We start from the raw sequence: 19,659 nt of genomic DNA, 5'->3' as shown, positions 1-19,659 counted from the left end.
AGGGACAGGAATCCTGCTTTAATTTTCCATTGAATTGCTGCTAATTATTTAAATACGAGTGTACAAAATGAAAACAGCCTACAGGTGCTTAAGCCAGTCCTTTTTTATTTTTTAACTGTAAAATTGGCCTCGGTCTGAGGTGTAAAATCAAGGCTATATTTGAGAGAATGGCAGAGAGAGGAGGCCACATGAAAAGCCCTTGAGCTGACCTGGAAGGCCACTTAATACAGAACCTTCCGAGACTCCCTCTTGAAAAACCTTGATCTGGAGAGACCTCAGAGGCCACTTCTCTCGCTCTGCTACCGCTGTCTTTCCATTGGTGCACGCTGAGTTCCATGGGGTTATTTTTGGGGAGGGCCCTGCCGATCACAGCTGTTGTTTCTGGCATCAGGTTCTCAGACCCTCTTCACTTCCCTCTATCTTCCCTGCTGGTCCTGGTAAGTGCCGCTCCATTCTCTTTGCTCTGTATGTTAGCCTAGCATGTTTTTTTTTTAAATATATATAATGTGGCAATTTGTCTTGGTTTTATTGTGATTTTGGTCCTTGTTTTTTCATATGTGTGAATATAGCTTCGATTCAGAATAACCTTCTTGTGAGTTCTAGTGAAGACTCTGAGTTGCGTGTATCATAAGTCTTGGTAGCCATGTTCTGTCACGTGTCTTGCCACTGCCTGACACAGCTGAAAATGTCCTCCAAACAAAACTGACTTTGAGGTGACAAATCATGTCAGAGGGGTAAATTAACTTTACCGTAATGCTTTTTGTTAATGTTTATAGGAATACAGATTAAATACATTCAATACATACTTATTTTTACACACGTACATACGTGCGTACAAACCCGAAACATGATGGATATGTTTTAGGCTACCTATTGAGCATGAAGATGAAGTTGCTTTCCGTCATTTCTTAATTTAGTCGGTTAGTGAAGAGTGAAGTCACGAGTCGTGTTCAGTGAATAAATGATAGCAATAGTTACGCGCACCAGCAATCAACGATTAGCACTGATGTCAATGGCCTCTTTATTTGTTTTTTCCACTTGTATACAGAGGGACACTGACATCAGCGGGGACGTGGCTAGAATAAGAAATAGCTTGTCCATATTTAGAAGCTCCAAAAATAGACTGTGGCTCCCGAACAGGTGCCATGCGCTCGCCTGCTCGAAGCAGAATGGAGAGGGAGAGGGAGAGAGGGAGAGAGAGAGAGAGAGAGAGAGAGAGAGAGAGAGAGAGAGAGAGAGAGGGGGGGGGGGGGGCACTAATTTTATCCTGATAAGTAGGAGCAATCATGAGGAGACCAAACCAGTGGGTAAACAACTCCCGGATGGTTTAAGTTCATTGGGTATGAAATCAAACAGAGAGCTGTTAATGCCAACACCATGTGCCTCTGTGCCATTCTGGGATTGGCAGTTTGGGGGGGAAATCTTAGCATGGTGACAGACCGCTGTGTTTTACGCCATTTTTCACCATTGCTTGATCGAGCATGTTCGAGTTTATGCTGCTGCCTTTTAGCATTAAATCCACACGTGCATTTGGGGGAAAAAGGGAATCAAAAGAATGGTGTATGTTAAAAGCCTGCACATTTGGCTCAGTTCAGGAAAAAACAAATAAATGATGAAAATAAATCACTAGGTTTTATCATGCAAATGTAGATGTCAGTTTTTTTGTTTGTTTTCATTTTCTGTATAATGAGAGGAGTATATCTTGTTATTATTTCTTGAGATCTGATATTTATGTTGACTGAAGTACTATAAAAGGGTGCCTTTGTACTGCTGCTGGCTAATTATGTTTGCTTGAACATACTCCTTTCTTCTAATGTTACAAAGTTATGAATACCAAGCTTCTTTAGAAGCAGTGTGGATATTTAGTCACCTTTGAACACATTACATCTGATCTAAAAATAATTTTTTATCAGACACATGCGCTACTTATTGTTCTTGAGTTCTAAATTCACTGCGGCAAAATGATCAGTTGGTCTTGATCAGCACAATAAATACTCCATCTATGCTAATTTCAAACAAATATTGTTCAATCGCCAATTTTAATGTTATCTTCAGTTTAATGGGTGATTTAGAGGGATTTCCCATTTCGCAGATTCTTTTTTCCATTATGCACAGTGAACTGTATTTGGCACCCTCCATTTGAAAGAATGGGTGGTAAACATCTTGTTCAACGTACAAGTCATGGTAATCACCACTAATAATAGTACAGGCAACTAAATATGTCCAAAGATTCACTGAATTTAAGAGCTATGTATTGTGCGGGTAAAAGTTGTAAAACACGATTCTTCCCTTCACAGAGACATCAGTAAACATGGACGGCAACATACATTCAGAGGTCAGCACCGAGCCGGAAGGCCAGCCCGGCAACACCGAGGATCAGTACGACGACCCGTCCGAGGATTTCAGCCGGAAGCTGGAGGACATCATCAACACGTACGGGCCGGCGGCCAGCCTGATCGAGCAGCAGGTCGCGCTCCCTGAGCCCGAGGAGGCGGACAGGGCCGAGGAAGACGCAAACGGGGAGCAGGGCGAGGAGGCCACGCCCGCCAAAGACGCCGGCGCCGGCAAGGACCCGAAACTGGAGAAGAAGATGCTGAAAGGCTTGGGTAGGTGCTCTTGGGCCCTCCTTTCTAGGAGACTTTCAACAAGGCGATGCTGGTTCCAATCATTTGTTTAGCAATATAGGTTATATGTGTCCTATAAGCTACATGCTTGCTACGCAAAGGAAGGTTTGGGAGGCAGTCCAGTCCCTTCAGCATTTGCTTCCTTTACTTTGGCCTCAAAATTGGTGTTAGTGGTCTTACAAATTACTAGCAAACCAGCAAACTTGTAGTGTTTACAGCAGCACCGTGCTCAATGGTGGTATCTGATACAGCCTGAGATTGCGCAACCTACAAAATCTAATTCCAAGAAGTCACGCCTTGATGTCTGCTTTTAGTTGACAGCACGCCAACCACATTTTGGCACATTAACTTGTTTATGGCAAAGCTATCTACCCAAAGTTGGTTTATCCCATCCCTTGAGTGTTTCACAGAACAAAGGACCACTATGTTTGATTGGTTCTTCACAATGGTTGCACAACTGTCATGCTATTGGTTAAATCAATTATTTTAAAATGAGAGGGGGGGATTGGCTTCACTGAAGGCAATAACAATTGAACTTCATGGTGAAATTAAGAGTGTCCATTCAGCGCTAAATCCTCTATTGAGATCACAGTAAATTAACAAATGGTACTGTAAGAGGGTTGACATAATAATTGAGGTGATGTTTATTAGATTCAATTGTATATCAAGTGTCAGTTATTTATTAGTTTTATCTCGATTTTTTCATGAAAAATACGGTATGATTTCATCTAAGAAACAGACATTACAGTAAATGAATTTTGTTATATACCCTCAAGGTCAGTTTAACATTCTGTTGATATTTTCCATAAAAATTACACACAAGCATTCTCAGAGCCTCATTTTGTTCAAAGAATGCTCCGTTGTTTGTATGTGAGAGGGAGGGAGAGAGAGAGAGAGAGAGAGAGAGAGAGAGAGAGGGAGAGAGAGAGAGAGAGAGATAAAAGAGCATCACTTCTGTGAAAGTGAAAATGTACTTTTCTCTCAGATACGGCAGGCAGGCAAGTGTCTACGCCCATATCCACATCTGTACTTCAATAAGGTCACATTTATCCCTCTCTGTTTAGCGGTAGCTAATCTGCCGTTGCTCGATGCCGATTCCCATGCAGGCAGGGCCCTGAAGAGCCCGGGGGGAGTTCTGCGCTCCAGTCACAATTCAAAGAATAATCAATTGACAGGACATTTGTCAAAATTACCCATGGGCCACAAGACTTTGTTTCTGAGCATGCTCTGTCCAGACACAATTTTTAGGAAAATTATTTTGACCCCTTAATGTATTTGTCCCGAATTGTTTATAGTGAATAATTGCTGTAATTTTTATATATCGTAGTTCCTATTGCTCTTGATGTGCTTTAAAAGATTATACTGTAACTGCTTGTGAGATCAGCAGCCATGATATATTAGCGGAACTCCAATGTATATGACTTGCAGTTTACCATGATGCTTCATTTGGTTTGCAAATTACTGCAAAGTCCTTGGACTGAGTGCATGATTTTATTTCTTGGATAGAATAATATTTTCCTAAGAGTTTATGCTCTGGTATTCACTAATGCTTTATCTTTTTTAAATGAAAAAGCAAACATTTTCAAGTTTAGGTGTTTATGAAGCTGTCAGTTAAAATAACATAATAATAATGCAAGCTATTGTGTCTTAGTTATCTGAAGCTAGAAGTCTTCAAGTTTGATTATTGTTATAGTGTGAAATATTCTTCTCACAAAAGCTTGTGCTTGGATTACCTGTCTGTCATAATTGTGCCAATAGGAAATGACTAATTAGAGGAGTTTTTCAGGGCTAACATGCAACTCTATGTGGCGTCTTTCTCTACGTACAGGAAAAGAGGCCACACAGCTAATGCAAAATTTGAACAAGCTCAGCACTCCAGAAGAGAAACTAGAAGCGCTGTTCAAGAAGTATGCAGAACTAGTAAGTGTCCCTGCCCTCTGGCTAAAATGTAGCTCAATATATAAGCATCCACAGGCCATAAAACATAAGGAGAGGGTGGGGAAAAAAACGAATTAATTGACAAAAGACTGCTAAAAGCGCCTGGCGAGATCTTCGAAGTGGTTCAGCTTGTACCGGAATGACCTAAATATTCACAGCTCCAGGGTGCAGAGCTGATCGGAGAGGAACTAGCAGAGCCATATGCCATGCAGGATAACTGAAACGCGCCTGTCTCCCACATTCTGGAAAAAGTAACCTCATTTTTAAAAAATCTCCACCAATTCCAAAAAAAAAAAAATCCAAAATAGTTTGGTGAAGCCAATATTTATCTCTTTTGCACCAAGTCCTCTTTTTGTCTCTTTCATTCCCAGTCCAAATGCAACTTGCCAGCTAATCAACTTGCCAACTAGGGCCTGTAAAATGCCAAAAAGCCAGTCAAATAGACAAAAGCCTGGAATCAGTCAACATTCATCCTTAACCTTGACTTGCAAAACTGCAAATGCAAGTGTTCAGGGGTTTTGTATTGTCTTCACAGACACAGTTTGGCAGGTTTAGCGAGCGCGACAGTGAACTTGCCAAACCGTTTGCGAAGGCACACACACTCAATCAGCATTCGTTTGGCAAAGGTGAGGACGAATGTCGATCGGATCCAGGTGCGCGGTCCTCGGTCGCGGTCGCGGTCGCGCTCACAAACGCCTTTTGCGTCCCGCGCAGCTGGAGGAGCGCAGGGCAGAGCAGAAGCAGCTCAAGCTGGTGCAGAAGAGGCAGGCCCAGGTCCTGAAGGACAGGGAGCACCTGCGGAGCGAGCACAGCCGAGCCGTGCTGGCTCGCAGCAAGCTGGAGGAGCTGTGCAGGGAACTGCAGCGGCACAACAAGAACCTCAAGGTGGGCCTTCGCCGCTCTAACATCTCTCAGGGTGCTCTGTCTCCATGTGTCTTTTTACGTCTTCCTCCTTTGTCTCCCCCCCCCTTCCTCCCTGCCTCCCTATCTTTCTCTCTCTTCGTCTCTCTCTCTTGCTCCTTCAACTATTACATATTCTCTGGAATATGAGCTCTAAATTAGTACAATATGATTTTATTTTCCATCCTTTCACTGATTTTATTTTCCATACTCTTTTAAACTTGGCATACAATTGTAGGAGCATTTGGATATCTCATCTTAACATGGAAGGCGAACTCTTCAGTCATACTCCATAACTTAATAACCTTGTGTTTTTGTAAGGAGTAAAAACTACCTGTTTTTGTTCAATGTATTAGTGTTAACATTTCTTATTTACTAAAACAGAAACCAGAATTCGTTCAGAATTGAATAAAAAACAGAAACAAAAAGGTAACTATTGATCAATAAATTTGATGACCACAATATCTGTTCTGTGCGATCTACGAACAGATTATTCTCTACTATTTACATGAATCGATCGTTTTTTCCGAGCCTTCACATCCGTTTTGTTGTGTATAACCTTTTGTTTTGAGCCGAAGCGGGTTTTCTGCTTGTTTGTCTGCGTTGAGTAATTGGTTCCCCTCCCTGCCGGCTCTCCCTCAGGCACACCTCTGTTGTCTGCAGCCTCATCCTTACGCAAAGCTTTGTTCGGCTCACAGACGAACCTCTGTGAGGAAATCTTCACGTTCGGGGCGGTGACAGTCTTCTCAGACAAGAGGGATGGTCTCATCAGGGTTCTGTGGCGTCTACCCTTCGACCATAAATCAAAGGGAGGAGCAAAAGCCTTGAAGGCAAAGGTCACGGGAGGTCACATCCACCTCTGATATGCTTTAGCGTCGCTGCTCGGCCCAGCAATCTCAGTTTTGCTGTTTTTATAGCACGTGTCGTTCTCACGTTTAACGTTAATTACAGCGTCGGGATCCGAAATGGCATTATCCAACTTTAGCATTATGAGTGAATCTTCTATCAACCGGTGAATTTGGTGGTAAAAGCTTTGCACTTTTCTTATTTTGCTTTGGGTTTTGTATTTTTACTTTATTTTTTAGATTACATGATGGCATTTCTGCCTTACAACCACAGGGTGCTAATCTAGTCACATTTTGCTAATTTGTTTTCAGATACCCCATTATGTTTGATTGCCTCATTTCAATTGGTTCAATTTGAATGTGGAAATACTATCAGTGGTGTAGTGGAAAAAGAAGTAGTGGCTAAATTGTAAGAAAACCTTCAGAAGCAAAAAGTAAAACCATGAATCATTAGGGCCTATTATTAATCCATTTATTTTTTGTGATGGGTGATATAAAGGGGCAGTTGGAGGCATTTTGAAATTAAAATACAATGATATTCAAGAAAAGGCTTTCAATACTAAAACATTTATATTTTTTGCAAATAATGTACTGCCTGCTGTTCTTTTCGGTTCTGAAGAGGAAAGAAAGGGTTGTTCAGGATTCATTTTCACACAAGTAACTGTTCTGTCTAATGTTGGATGATTTAACCGCTTGTTATGTTTTTGTTTATGTAATAGTCGGGTGTAAGCGCATATTCTAACTTAGGCTTTACCCGAGAGATCCACAATTGGGGTGTTCTTTTATTGAAAAAAGGGTGTGATGTCTATTTTCTAGTGCTATACTGGTTCCGACCTTGATCTTAATTTCTTAAGATGAACTATTCTGGGCTGTGTTCTCATGATTTTTCAGCACGTAATACCAAAATACATTGTGCACATCCATTAGCAGTTTTAGTTGATGTAGTTGATGTAGATGTTGACAGACATGCTCAGTGGAATGTGCATTTTCATGACCTTAATGGTCTAACAGTTTGTGGTAGAGTCAGGGAAACTACAAGCCAATTTGGCAGTTCTCCAACACATCTCAGACTACAAGGATTTGATGGACGTTTTTGATAGCCATCATATTCAGATCACACATCTCAGAGAGTCTTGTGTCTGTTTGAGTGGAGAACTTTCAGGAATAATAAACCTGTTTTCCTGGCTTTGAAGATAGATTTTGTGACATATTGAATGCTCCTATTAGTTTTGTTCATGCTGAAGGATAAAAAGGAATGTGTATTTTGTTGTTGTTAGTCTAAGCTGACAGGTACTGTGAAGGAGTTTATCTTGATGAGTAGGGTTTTACTGACAAACGACAGTAAATAGGTGAATAATTTCAGTTTGAAAAACAAAGCTAATTAATTGGAAACCAATGTTAGTTAGTCTTCACTCGCTGTCTGATCATTTGTGGTTCATAATGTAAGAAAGCACTGAGAAGCCTATTAATTTATTCATTCTGTTAGCAGTGTGGCAATATTGCCTAAAATGATCAAGGTATAATTTGTGAAAGAGAGCTATAGAAAATTTTACTTGGCGAGAACACATTGCTAACAAATCACTGATCTTTGTAACGGCAGGCGTGAAATGAATACAAAATTATTTACAAAACCAGTTAGTCCTGCTGTGACATCCCCTGCCTTGGGGAAAATTTCAAGACACTGAAAGAAGTGCTTCTTTGTGTTCTCTTTGCTTTGATGGAGAATCGATTATTTAGCGCCATTATTTAAATAAAAAAGCATTTGTTCCTTGTGTCAAAATACAAAGATTTATTTTTGAACACCATTGTAGTTCGCTTCACTAGATGAAGGGTTTTTTTTTTTTTCTTTTGCAAACAGACTCATTTAACTAGACCCCCCTCCCCGCTCTCCCCCCCCCCCCCCCCCCCCCCCCCCCCCCCCCCCCCCCCCCCCCCCCCCCCCCCCCCCCCCCCCCCCCATCCCCAAACAACCTTGCCTCTCTCAGTTACAGTTCATATCTGCATGTCATGCAGGAGAGAGACATTAAATGGCATTGGAAGCACAGCGTCAGGTGTGAGCACCAACCTGAAGCCTTAACCTGTTTATTATTATCAAGCTTCCTTGAGAAAGGCAATACGTTAAATAAATATATGATTATTGCACAACTCAAAGATGAAATTTCTCAGGACAACGTGGACTGAAACTCTTCTCCTCAAGTACGCGCAGACCCTTGGTATGCTTGCTTCAATCCAGACGTATAGCGACTGGGCTACGAACCACTCAAGGCGAAGCAGCTTTTTATTTTTATCCTTTAACATCCCTGTGACTCACCGCCAAACGGCAGGCTCTGTACATCATCAAGAAGCGAGACAGTATTCTGGGGAGAAGAGCCCTCTGTGCAGAACCTCTCAAGCTACAGTATTTCTGTCAAGAATCTCCACTGAACACAAAAAAACAGAAGAAAAAAAAAATGTTTTTTTTCTTTCTGGTTTGGCCACAGGGGGCAGGTTCAGCCATTGTCACCAGATGAAGAAACGAGTCGTGGCTTCTGCGGTGCGGGCGCAAGCTCAAACTTTATTCCTCCCCGCTCCTCCATCTGCCCCACATGCCAAGAAGTGAAATGCCAGCCCCCAAAAGGCTAGAGCGAACATTTCCATTTTTTTTTTTCCTCCTGGTGAAAGCAATGGCTGACCTCAGCTTTTTATCGGGTTCAATATTAGCCTCGGTGAAACATGACTAAGACATCTGTCTCTTCGCTAAGGCGGTTTACCCCCGAGGACGTTCCTCCGCTTCGGTCCGCGGTAGCGCAATCGGCCGTTTAACCTATCTCTCTGGCGCGGGGCAATAGGCCCTGAATGTGTAAGTCAGATTCAATTTTTATCACGGGCGCTGGGTTAATGCCCCCGGTTGCATCTGCGTTAGAGGCCCCTTGCTTTGTTTGCCTGACTGTGGCTTTAATTGATTCACCTGTCCCAGGTGGGGGCTTGTGTCCGTGCCATTTGTAAACACAGGCAAACAAACAGATAAGACCCCAGAGAGGAACCTTGACGACGCTTGATTTACTCTCAATTAGCCGAGTCTGAAAACGCACCCCCCCTCCGACGCCCGGCAACCCAGAGGCAATGCGAGCTTTGTGTGTGTGCGTGCGTGTGTGTGTGTGTGTGGGTGTTTGCGTGCACGTGGGTATACGTGTGTGTACATGTGTATGTGTGCACATGTATGTATGTGTGTGTGTGTGTGCGTGGGTAAACATGTGTGTGTGCATGTGTCTGTGTGCATGTGTCTGTGTGTGTGTGCATGGGTATACATGTGTGTATGTGCGTGTGCTTGTGTGGGTAAGTGTGTGAGTATGTGAGTGCATGCGTGCATGCATTCATGCATGTGTGCGTGCGGGTGAGTGGAGGGGGCGGGGCTCTTTGTCGATTGACGGCTGTCCCTCTACCCCCCCGGCCGCAGGAGGAGTGTCTGCAAAGGTGCCGTGAGGACGAGCTGAAGCGCAAGGAGATCACCACCCACTTCCAGTCCACGCTGACGGACATCCAGGCCCAGATCGAGCAGCACAGCAACCGCAACACCAAGCTGTGCCAGGAGAACGGAGCCATGGCCGAGAGGCTGCAGGCCATCATCAACCAGTACGAGCAGAGGGAGGAGGTACGGAACCGTCCTGCGCCACCCCACCTGCGCCCCCCCTGCGCCGTTCGGCATCAGGGGTCACGTCACGTGACAAGCCCCCCGACCTTGGTTTTCGTTCGCGGTCTCTCAGATGAAAACTGTCACTGTCCCTGGAGAAGCTCTGTCCCTATGGGCTCATGTAGGAGCTGACTTATGCTCATATGCAGACTGCTGAAAGTGTTACAGTGGGTCAATAGCGAATTGATTATTGTTTCTACTTTATGAGTAAAACCAATCAGTTTTATTACTTAATCAGTTTTAATCAATGTACAGTCACAGGCTGGGGCACTTCTGGACCACATTTATGGAGTCTTATCCTGGACGATATAACAAAGCAGTATTATTGGTTGTAAACTGACTATTGTACAGTTCTGTGTTGCTTGCTGTATGAAAAGGCTAATGGAAGTGAACACCTGGCCAGATTTGGGTTTACATGGTCACATGTATCTGTTCAAAATGGTTCCTTGACTTTTAGTGCCATTTTTTCTGCTTCTGTCCCGCCCAGATTAGTCACAGAGACTCCTCTTATTTCTAGCTGAGCAATTCCTCCTGAGTCACATAGACCCACACTGCATCAAGAATAGTTTAAATATGTGTTTTATATTGCATATTTAGATCAAGTGAAAAGAACCAAAAATCTAACTTGAAAGAAGGGGTCTTTTCCTCAGACAATATCGTGAAAGGTGTTGGCATATCCACTTACAATGATCAGTCTGTTTTTATAAAAATTTTTATAACATGTTGCAAATCTGGCTTCAAGCTTTGATGCCAGATACAGATGAGACTAAAACATTTCTCATCAAGTCACAAGGGATTGCATTTGCTTTTCTGTTAATATAAGAAGTTCAGACACATGTTCTTTATCTTCCATATAGTCACTGACACACATTGCAAGCTTTGTATTATTTTCTAAAGCATAATGAATGATGCATGCCCTATTAGAAATTGCATTATGCCTATTTTACACTATAACATGTCTTATTTAATCATACTGGAATACACTGGGGAGTTGACAGCTCCAAAATGACGCATACAAGCCAAAATTTGTCACGCTCACGGTTGCCATTGGAGCTGTTCTCACACAGCCATGCCCGGTGTGTAAAAACAACATCCTTTCCTTTGTTGCGGCAGCTTGATCCATAACTATCTGTCTCCAGCACCACCTGCTGGTCAGGCAGTGGTAACACATTTTCTGTGTAGAGTGAAAGAAGGCCGGAAATTTGAAGCAAAACTAATATTTATTGCCAAACCACTGCCCGTGATTAGATTTGTCTCAAGCCATTAAGATGCATATAATTCTGAAATCACATGTAAATACAAAAGAACACGTATGGCAGAGAAGGGCATCTAAAAGAATTTCAAGGACACATTAAAACCAAAGTAAAATCAAATGTAAGTTCTCTTTATCTTTATATAATTTACAAAACTAATGTGGATTTTTGATCTGTTTTCATACCAGTGGTTTTTTTCATCAGCAGTTTTTTGTAAGAAATGGGGTGGGGGGGGGGGTGTTGTTTCGTTAATCCAAATGGGTGTGTCACAGTTACAAGAGATTGAATATCAAAATATTGAAAGTTTGCTCTGTGAAAAAAAAAATTGGCCTGAGTCGTATCAATTATTTTGCCTCAAAATTCATTTTTAGACAACAGCAGCCGTGGAACTACACAATTTACTGATCTCAATTCATGGCGCACAGTGAGGTGCACTGAATCAAAAAGGAATCAACACAAAGTGCGAATACGAAGTATGGAGCTCCGGCTCGGAGCTGTGTCAACAAGAGCACTGTGAAGGCCTGCCAAGAAAGAGAAACCAAACACACTCGCAAACTGCGCTATCTCTAGACACAAGCCTAATTTGTGTTTCCGAGAGTTATGCAGGCAGGTGGTGTTCTTAGTATTTGGAAACGGCTGGAAAATGATTTAATCATGTATCGTGTTCTCAGAAGAGAAAGGAAAATGTGCAAAACAAAAGCAAAAAAAAAAAAGTACAAAATTAAATATACTACTGCACACTGTCTGGAGGGAGGGATGATTGGGTTTGGCGATTAGTTATACCTCAAAGTTCCTTGGTATTGCTGAGATGGTTTATTTATTTATTTTTTTTGTGACGTGTGCACATGCCTGAGCAAGTGCAGCAGGAATCTCACAGATTCCTTTTGAACATTTTGCCCTAGCAAGCAGTAGCTTGCAGGCATGACAGGGGCAAAAAAAAAAGTTTGGGGAATTGGCTATCTGGGTGATGAAAATCCAGCGTGGGTCACATTATTACACATAACAAACATGTATGTAAGGAGTTTTAATGATGGCCTGTGAAAATTCTTATATGCCTTTTTTTAAGTGCCTTTATTTAAAAATGACATTTTCCTCAACCTGAGGAAACTTTATTGAATGTATATTACCTTCTCATGAAGAGGAATCTCGTCCGTTCATTTTGTGGTATTTGTTTAATGATGACAATGACATTTAAAGAAATGCTACCTACAACAACAACAAAAAAACATCAAACTTGAGAAAACGTCTTGTCAGCAATATGTTGAGTTAAACCGAATGTGCTCTCAGGAGAGTTTCAAGTATGGAATTCCGTAACAACCGCCTTCGTTATCCCTGCTTCCTGTGTGTGTTCCGGTGCAGAGTCTGGAGAAAATCTTGAAACACCGCGACCTCCAGCAGAAACTAGCGGACGCTAAGCTCGAGCAGGCCAACCTGCTCCTGAACGAAGCTGAGGAGAAACACAAGCGAGAGAAGGAATACGTGAGTTATGCTTTTCATTTTACACCTGTGTCATTTACAAAAGAAAAATATTTGCATTTAAAATTTAATTCATCCCCCAAATTGTCTCTATTATACTAACGTTTCAGGATAAACTCTACAAGATTGGTAGCCTTAAATTCAACAACATTATCTCATTTCACTCCGTAGTCTAATCCTCTTTGTAAACACAATGATAGCACAGGGGATTTTCTTATCTTTGGTATTCAAACAAAAAATTGGAACACCTGCTTTTATGAAACTGCTAAAGTGACACATGCTGTATGATGAGCTCTGTTTGGAGATTCTCCAGCTGTCTTATAAAATGTAAAAAAGAGAAACCTGTTAAAGTCCATTGAATCTGATTTTTGTGTTTGGCCTGAACGTCTAATATGAGGTCAAGATTGAATCTGTCAAAATGCTTGATCTGATTCTGCTACTCACATGTTTTTTATTGCTTAGTTATTGGAATATTTTTGTAGTAATCGTTTCAGAATTTCAAGGATGTTTTATAGCTGAGGGCTGAGGGTGAACAGTATTACACCAGAAAATGTGTTCTACGCCTTATAGCGAACAATGGCAGTTGGTCTTGCTGCCATATTGCTCACGGTAGCATAGGCCGAGAACTGGGGGGGCTGTGACAATAATCATTTTACTGTTTTTGTTAATAGTTGCTTAAAGAGGCAATTGAAAAAACAAAGAAATGCTACGCAATGAAGGAGCAGGAGTTACAGATGAAGAAGCAGGTAAAGCAACCTTCTCTCACCTGTGTTTTGTGTCTGAATACAGTTACTGACACAGGCCGCTGAATGGAAACTGCAGGCTAAAGTCCTGAAAGAGCAGGAGACATTGATGCAGGCCCAGGTGAATATTCCGCGTCCACTCCGGGGACTGTCGGTTTCGCGACCGACGCCTGCTTTAACCGAGCCTCACGTAGCCACGGCAACAAACTGATGCCTGTCCTGCATTACGCACATGTCCTCTGCATTTTCCACAAGCTGGACTTTCTGAGTATGTATCAGTATTCATAGTACATTTCAAGCACCTACCACATATCCATGAACCATGAATATGGGTCCATATATAGGTCTATAATGTATATAGAGATATTTTTTCTTAAAATATTAATCAGTGGTTCTCAATGAGGGTGGCACGGTGGTGCAGTGGGTAGCACTGTGGCCTCACAGCAAGAAGGTCAGGGGTTCAAGTCTCGGCTTGGGGCCTTTCTGTGTGGAGTTTCCTCCGGGTACTCCGGGTTTCCTCCCACAGTCCAAAGACTAATTGGAGACCCTAAATTGCCCATAGGTGTGAGTGTGTGAGTGAATGGTGTGTCTGCCCTGCAATGGATTGGCGGCCTGTCCAGGGTGTATTCCTGCCTCTTGCCCAATGCCCACTGCGATAGGCTCTAGCACCTCCCGTGACCCTGACCAGGATAAGTGGGTATAGATAATGGATGGGTGGATGGATGGATGGGTTATCAATGAGTAATTTCTGCTAAACCAAATATTCTGCTGCAAACCATACTTGCATCTGTGGAATAGATCCCCTCTATATTATTACCAAATGATAGACATATACACTCAACTCTAATTTAAGAATTTGGGCCCTAGATATCAACCATGAAACTACAAGACAGTATGATATTGACAAAGCCCTTATTTTTACATTCAGTGGCGAACTAAGCCTGAGCATATGCCTTTGCAGTTTGACTAACAGATCTAATGCTACCCTAATATTGTTTAAAATGCACCCTTACCGAATGGTAATAGTATTACCATAAAATAATGTTGCTATTAATAATTGAACAACACCCTGGATGACAAACTAATCTACAGTATATGCTACAGCACATTGTGCATATCTGAAATTAATTCAATAAATGTATTTGTTCCATCATTGTATTCTTTTTATGATTACAGATAGTGGTTACTGAAATTAACCAAAAACATTACGATTAAAAGACTATTTGCAAAAGTCACAATTTATTTATTTATTTATTTATTTATTCATTGTTTAAAAAGATTGAATGGACAGCCTGCCCTCAATACTTTTTTTTTTTTCACTTTATTTAGACATGGACAACCCTTGTGGAAAAACAGTATGCTGAAGTATGCTATTTTATGCTTAAGAGTTCTTGAAACATAATTAAAGTTTATACCAAGTAAGCGTAGTGTACCATTTCACATAGGAAAGCAGAAAGGGTCACAGTAGAGTGTACCATGGCAGGAAATTTAGCTAAATGAGGTCATTTTCATGTGGGTTGGCAGCCAATCATCCTGCAAACTATGTCACATTATCTCCTGTTATATTATGATTATTAAAATCACTTAAGGACAATATTCCATGTGCGTGAGAATGGAACCCTTCCTAAATGCCTTCAAATGTTATTTCAATTTAGTTTTTTTCCACTGCTGCAAAACATATTGACTTACAACATATCTGAATGATTTTTATATTTGATATATATTACAGAGGTTAAATATGTTTTTATAATGAAAAAATTGACCATGATAGCTTTTTAAATGACACCTTTTTTAAAAGATGTAATGATGAACACGCTATTAGTTAGAAGAGCATTTAGCATTTTAGATTCTCAAACCAACCCACTATCACAAAGTTTTCAGTTTTATGCAAACTATTCTATTGCACAACTGCGTGTTCATTTACAACACAATTACACTAATTGGGTTACATTATTCTACCTTTTTTAATGTTAATCTCATAAAGATTAATGGTTCTCTTGTACATTCATGAATTATTTATGACAGTTAATGCAGTTTTAATTAATTGCAGTGTAACTATGCCATCAATTAAAACCTTTTCAATGGGAACTCTGGTAAGAATCTCTTCTGGTGGTCAGTATTATAATACAAAGCATATGGCTTTGTTTTAATTCTGTCTTGCATGTATTTGTTTCATGCTGTGCGACTTATTGTAACTAATTAAATGCAAATATCCTTCTTATTTTTTCCTGTGGAAAAAATAGTTGAGTTATATGACTCAGAAAAGGCTAATGCCTTTCGGTGAGCAATAAAAATCTCTGGAAAAGAACTGAAAGCGGAATCAGTTTGATGTTGTCTGTATGAATAAGGCTTGTGATTTGTCACTCTTTTAAGTCAGGAGAATGTCTCTTCAATCGTATGAACGCAGTTTGCATACCCATGAGGTATGTGTGAGAGGTGTGCTTTGGCAAAGGAAAGAAGAAGGAAGCAATTTGAATGTGGGAAACTGCACACCATGCTATCTGACAGGCCCTAACAGATTAGCCGGTTAACTCTTGAAAGGGCAACAGCCTCTGAAATATTTATAGAACGGCTCATTAATATATCTCGGCAACCACTAAAAACAGCCACAGGAAATCCCACAGAAGCTGCCGGGGATGCTGGGAACTGGGTGTGCATACGGGGCGAGCTGGACTAGGAATACGATCGTCCTAATTAGACCCAAAGGCTAAAAGTAGATCAACAATGTGTGGCCACTTGGATGTGTTTGAGAAGAAGAAGAAGAAGAAGAAGAAGAACTTTGTCCCTGTCATGTAGACCTGAAGATGTTAGTCCCATAGAAGGTTGTGTTAACATATATATTCACCTCTGATTAAAGTTCTGTGTAAAGTACTATACAAAAACTTAAACCTAAATCTGATATTTGATGAAATTAAGATAGCATGTCTGAATAAACTCATTTTCTATACTGAGAATGCAAAAGTTGACTTGTCGATGTGAACAGAAGTTAGAAATGATTGAAGGCCTTTAAGTTCACTGCTCCATCATGTACTTACATGCACCCTTCATTGACTCCGCCCCTTTTGATGACGTCAGAGCTGACTGCTGTCCCGCTTTCTCTCCTCAGCTCGTCCTGTACTCACAGAAGTTTGACGAGTTCCAGACCACGCTGGCTAAAAGCAACGACGTGTACGCCGCTTTCAAGCAAGAGATGGAGAAGGTTAGCACTGTCTGTTCAGTCAGACACTTCTCATAGAATTGTATCATAGCACCTTATACATCATTATCAGCTTTTTACTTACGGTTTCCGAGCTTATCTCAGCCAAACACGTACACCCTCTTCACCATTAGTCCGCATGGAAACCAATCTTCCTCCCATGTTGCAAATGCACTCATTCATACAGTGGTATTTTAACTGTCAAAATATTATTTTTCTTTTTACCTGGTATTTTTCCCATGATTATTTTACCACAATGAAAACGTATACAGAGTTCAATGTTAAAAAAACATAATAAATGTGACATAAGGAAAAATAAACTGATGTGCAATAAAAATGTAAGACATCTAATATCTGGAATTTTGATTTGTAGATGACACAGAAGATGAAGAAGATGGATAAAGATTCGAATACCTGGAGGACACGCTTTGAAAGCTGCAACAAGGCACTGATGGATATGGTGGAAGATGTAAGATAATTCAAACTAAATCCCATTTGTTCAAATGCACCACTTAGTACAAGAATAAAAAGTTCTATTTCGGTTCATTTCGGTTAACTGAACGACTGACAGCGTCATAAATTAAGATGCAAAGTAAAAATAGTACCTTTTTCTGGACCCAGGACCCTCTTTGTTTTTAAAGCTGCAAAGGCAGCAACAGCTTAGGGAGAAATATGCACGGCAGTGCCGGCCCTAGCCTTTGAGGGGCCCTAAGCAGAATTAGATTTGGGCCCTCCCATCCAAACATTATAAATAATATATATTTCAGAACAATTAGGGGGCCCCCTGGTGGCCGCGGGGTCCTTAGCAGCCGCTTATTGGCTTGAGCCGGCTCTGACGGACGGTAAGCCCCCGTGGGCTAATGGCTTTCCCCTCTTCACCTGGCAGAGAGCGGCGAAAGATAAGGAGTTTGAGCTCTTCACCCTCAAGATTCTGAAGCTGGAGAAGCTGTGCCGGGCGCTGCAGGAAGAGAGGAAGGGCCTCTACAAGAAGATCCAGGAGATCAAGCAGTCGAGAGCCGAGGTCGCCCCCACGGAGGAGCAGAACGCACAGGAGGGCTCTGCCCCTGCCCCCGCCCCCGCCCCCGACTCCGCCCTCGACCTACCCCCGGAAGAGCTTTTCCTGACCGAAGAGATGACTCGTCTCAGCGCGGAGCAAGCCCGTCTGCAGGAATTCGCCAACTCCCTCCTGTCCTCCTCCCTGTCGGAGGAGCGGGATGAGGAGGAGTCTGCGGAGCCCGCGGGGGTCGAGCAGGCCTCCTCGACGGCGGAGCCGAAAGCCAGCACCGCCCCGGCCCCGCCCTCCTCCCAGCAGCTCACTTCCGCTGAGGAGAAGACCCAGGAGAAGAGCGATGGCGATGGGACTGCGGTCGTCACAAGTAAATTATCACCAGAAATGTTCTAGCTGTTCTAAATGTTCTACAAGTGCCTTCCCACAGTTTGAAAATTGAATTCAGTTTGTTAGTCTGTATTTGTGAATTTTAAGGTGTGGTGTACACTTTAAGCATCTTTTTAATTGCGTACCAGCTGGCTGCCAAAAGATATTTTAATTGTTTTGTACGGTATGCTGGAATAAATCCAAACCATGAATGTCAAGTTGATTAAACGGCCAAGACCCTATGCAATACCTAACAATTAAGACAAGTTTCCTTTTACACAAGAATCGTATGCAAATAACTGTGTTTCTCCCTAATCCCTTTGTCCTGTCAGTGGCATTCTTTAGTACAAATGATCACCGATGCCCACAGTTTTCTAGTTTTTTTCTAGGACAGCAACATTTTCATAACGCCTGAAAATGACAGAGGTTTACGTGAGTGCGTTTACTCCCTTTGTTATGAAATTTAAATAAATGCAGGCCTCTACTGTAACATCGGAGTTAGCCATTTCAATCAGGCCACGTGACCCTTCTTTCTTGCCCTTGCTTAAAGATTTTTTTTTCCCCGTGAAAGTGTTTCCATGGCAACACACTTCCAAAAAAGAAAAGAGACGAGAAGAGAGAAAAGAATCAAGCTCATTCTGTCTGGGAAAGCAATCTGTATGTGACAGCCTTCATCCAGAGAGCTGGTGGGGGGGGGGGGGGGGGAGATGCGCGGACCCTCTCCTGCAGCATGATTTCTGCGGAAGAACAGCAGCCTTACGCAAACTCGGCGAGCGCGCACCAAGGGCACCTCACAGGACGTCAGGGACTCTCGGTCGCCATGGCAACCCCCAGAGCAGGCCCAGCCGGGGCATCTTCGCATTTGCATGTTAGGTGTTTTTTTTTTCTTTTTCTTCTTCTTCTTCTGTTTCTTCTTTCTTTGTCTTCTTCTTCTTCTTTTAATGTTATTGTGTGTTGCCTGACATCACAACACAAAAGAATTAACATGCAGAACCTGAAGGGGAAGGAGGAATAGAGTACGGACATTGGTCGCACTGGGGGAAAAAAAGTGCCAGAGGCATGTTATCTCCAGGGTTTTCAAATGCTTATAGTGTAATTATCGTGTCATCTATCATTTAACATTGTCCAGTCCATTGCTTTAATAAACTATATTAACTTTGACTCATGCATATGCTTTTCTTGCCGAATGTATTATATATGGTACCCTTTTACAGTGCGAATATCTGAATGTCTGGTGAGCTATGTCTCATGTAATGTGAGGGGACATAGTATAAAATAATGATGGAAGATACAGCACCTGTCTTCCGTCTAAAACAGTAAATGTCCCATTTTTATCATTAAAAAGGCTGAGGAGTAATCTTTCGTTTTATGGTTTGTTACCACTCAATTATGAACCATTTGGGTAGCTGACCCCCATGTCTCAGGTAGCCTACATACTGCTACATGCACTTAATTTAGATTAAGGACTTCTTTTCAGGAGTGTAACTGTACTGTCTCACTCAAGACTCAAGCCTTTGACCTTCTAGTTCCCTAGAGCTGTTCTGTAGTCACTAAATGAGAAATTGGTTTTACATTATACTTTTTTATTGACAATTAACAACTTAAATATAAAAAGGATATGCAAAAGTATAAAACATTT

General features: G+C 41.8%; 1 protein-coding gene across 2 annotated transcripts; it reads left to right on the top strand.

Annotated features, from left to right (window-relative positions):
* The first annotated feature begins 332 nt into the window (after positions 1–332).
* Positions 333–19,181, top strand: txlnba (taxilin beta a). Of its 2 annotated transcripts, none has more exons than XM_035420900.1 (10): positions 333–437; positions 2,298–2,606; positions 4,453–4,544; positions 5,277–5,447; positions 9,744–9,938; positions 12,590–12,709; positions 13,496–13,570; positions 16,556–16,648; positions 17,019–17,114; positions 17,532–19,181. In XM_035420900.1, the coding sequence occupies exons 2-10, from the start codon at positions 2,312–2,314 to the stop codon at positions 18,045–18,047; spliced, it is 1,653 nt and encodes a 550-aa protein (XP_035276791.1). In that variant the 5' UTR covers positions 333–437; positions 2,298–2,311; the 3' UTR covers positions 18,048–19,181. The 2 variants fall into 2 exon arrangements, with proteins under 2 accessions (XP_035276791.1, XP_035276792.1); XM_035420901.1 differs by lacking the exon at positions 13,496–13,570 and adding an exon at positions 13,378–13,452 and having other exon boundaries at positions 346–437.
* Positions 19,182–19,659: the final 478 nt, after the last annotated feature.

This window comes from Anguilla anguilla, chromosome 6, assembly GCF_013347855.1.
Source record: "Anguilla anguilla isolate fAngAng1 chromosome 6, fAngAng1.pri, whole genome shotgun sequence".
Lineage (NCBI taxonomy): Eukaryota > Metazoa > Chordata > Actinopteri > Anguilliformes > Anguillidae > Anguilla > Anguilla anguilla.
This window is presented reverse-complemented; position numbering and strand designations above follow the sequence as displayed.

Excerpts from the sequence above, each read along its gene's own strand:
- txlnba (XM_035420900.1), top strand. The coding sequence starts at position 2,312 with ATGGACGGCAACATACATTCAGAGGTCAGCACCGAGCCGGAAGGCCAG. Across the intron at positions 9,939-12,589 it reads AGTACGAGCAGAGGGAGGAG|AGTCTGGAGAAAATCTTGAA; the intron begins GTACGGAACCGT and ends GTTCCGGTGCAG. Across the intron at positions 13,571-16,555 it reads AGACATTGATGCAGGCCCAG|CTCGTCCTGTACTCACAGAA; the intron begins GTGAATATTCCG and ends TTCTCTCCTCAG.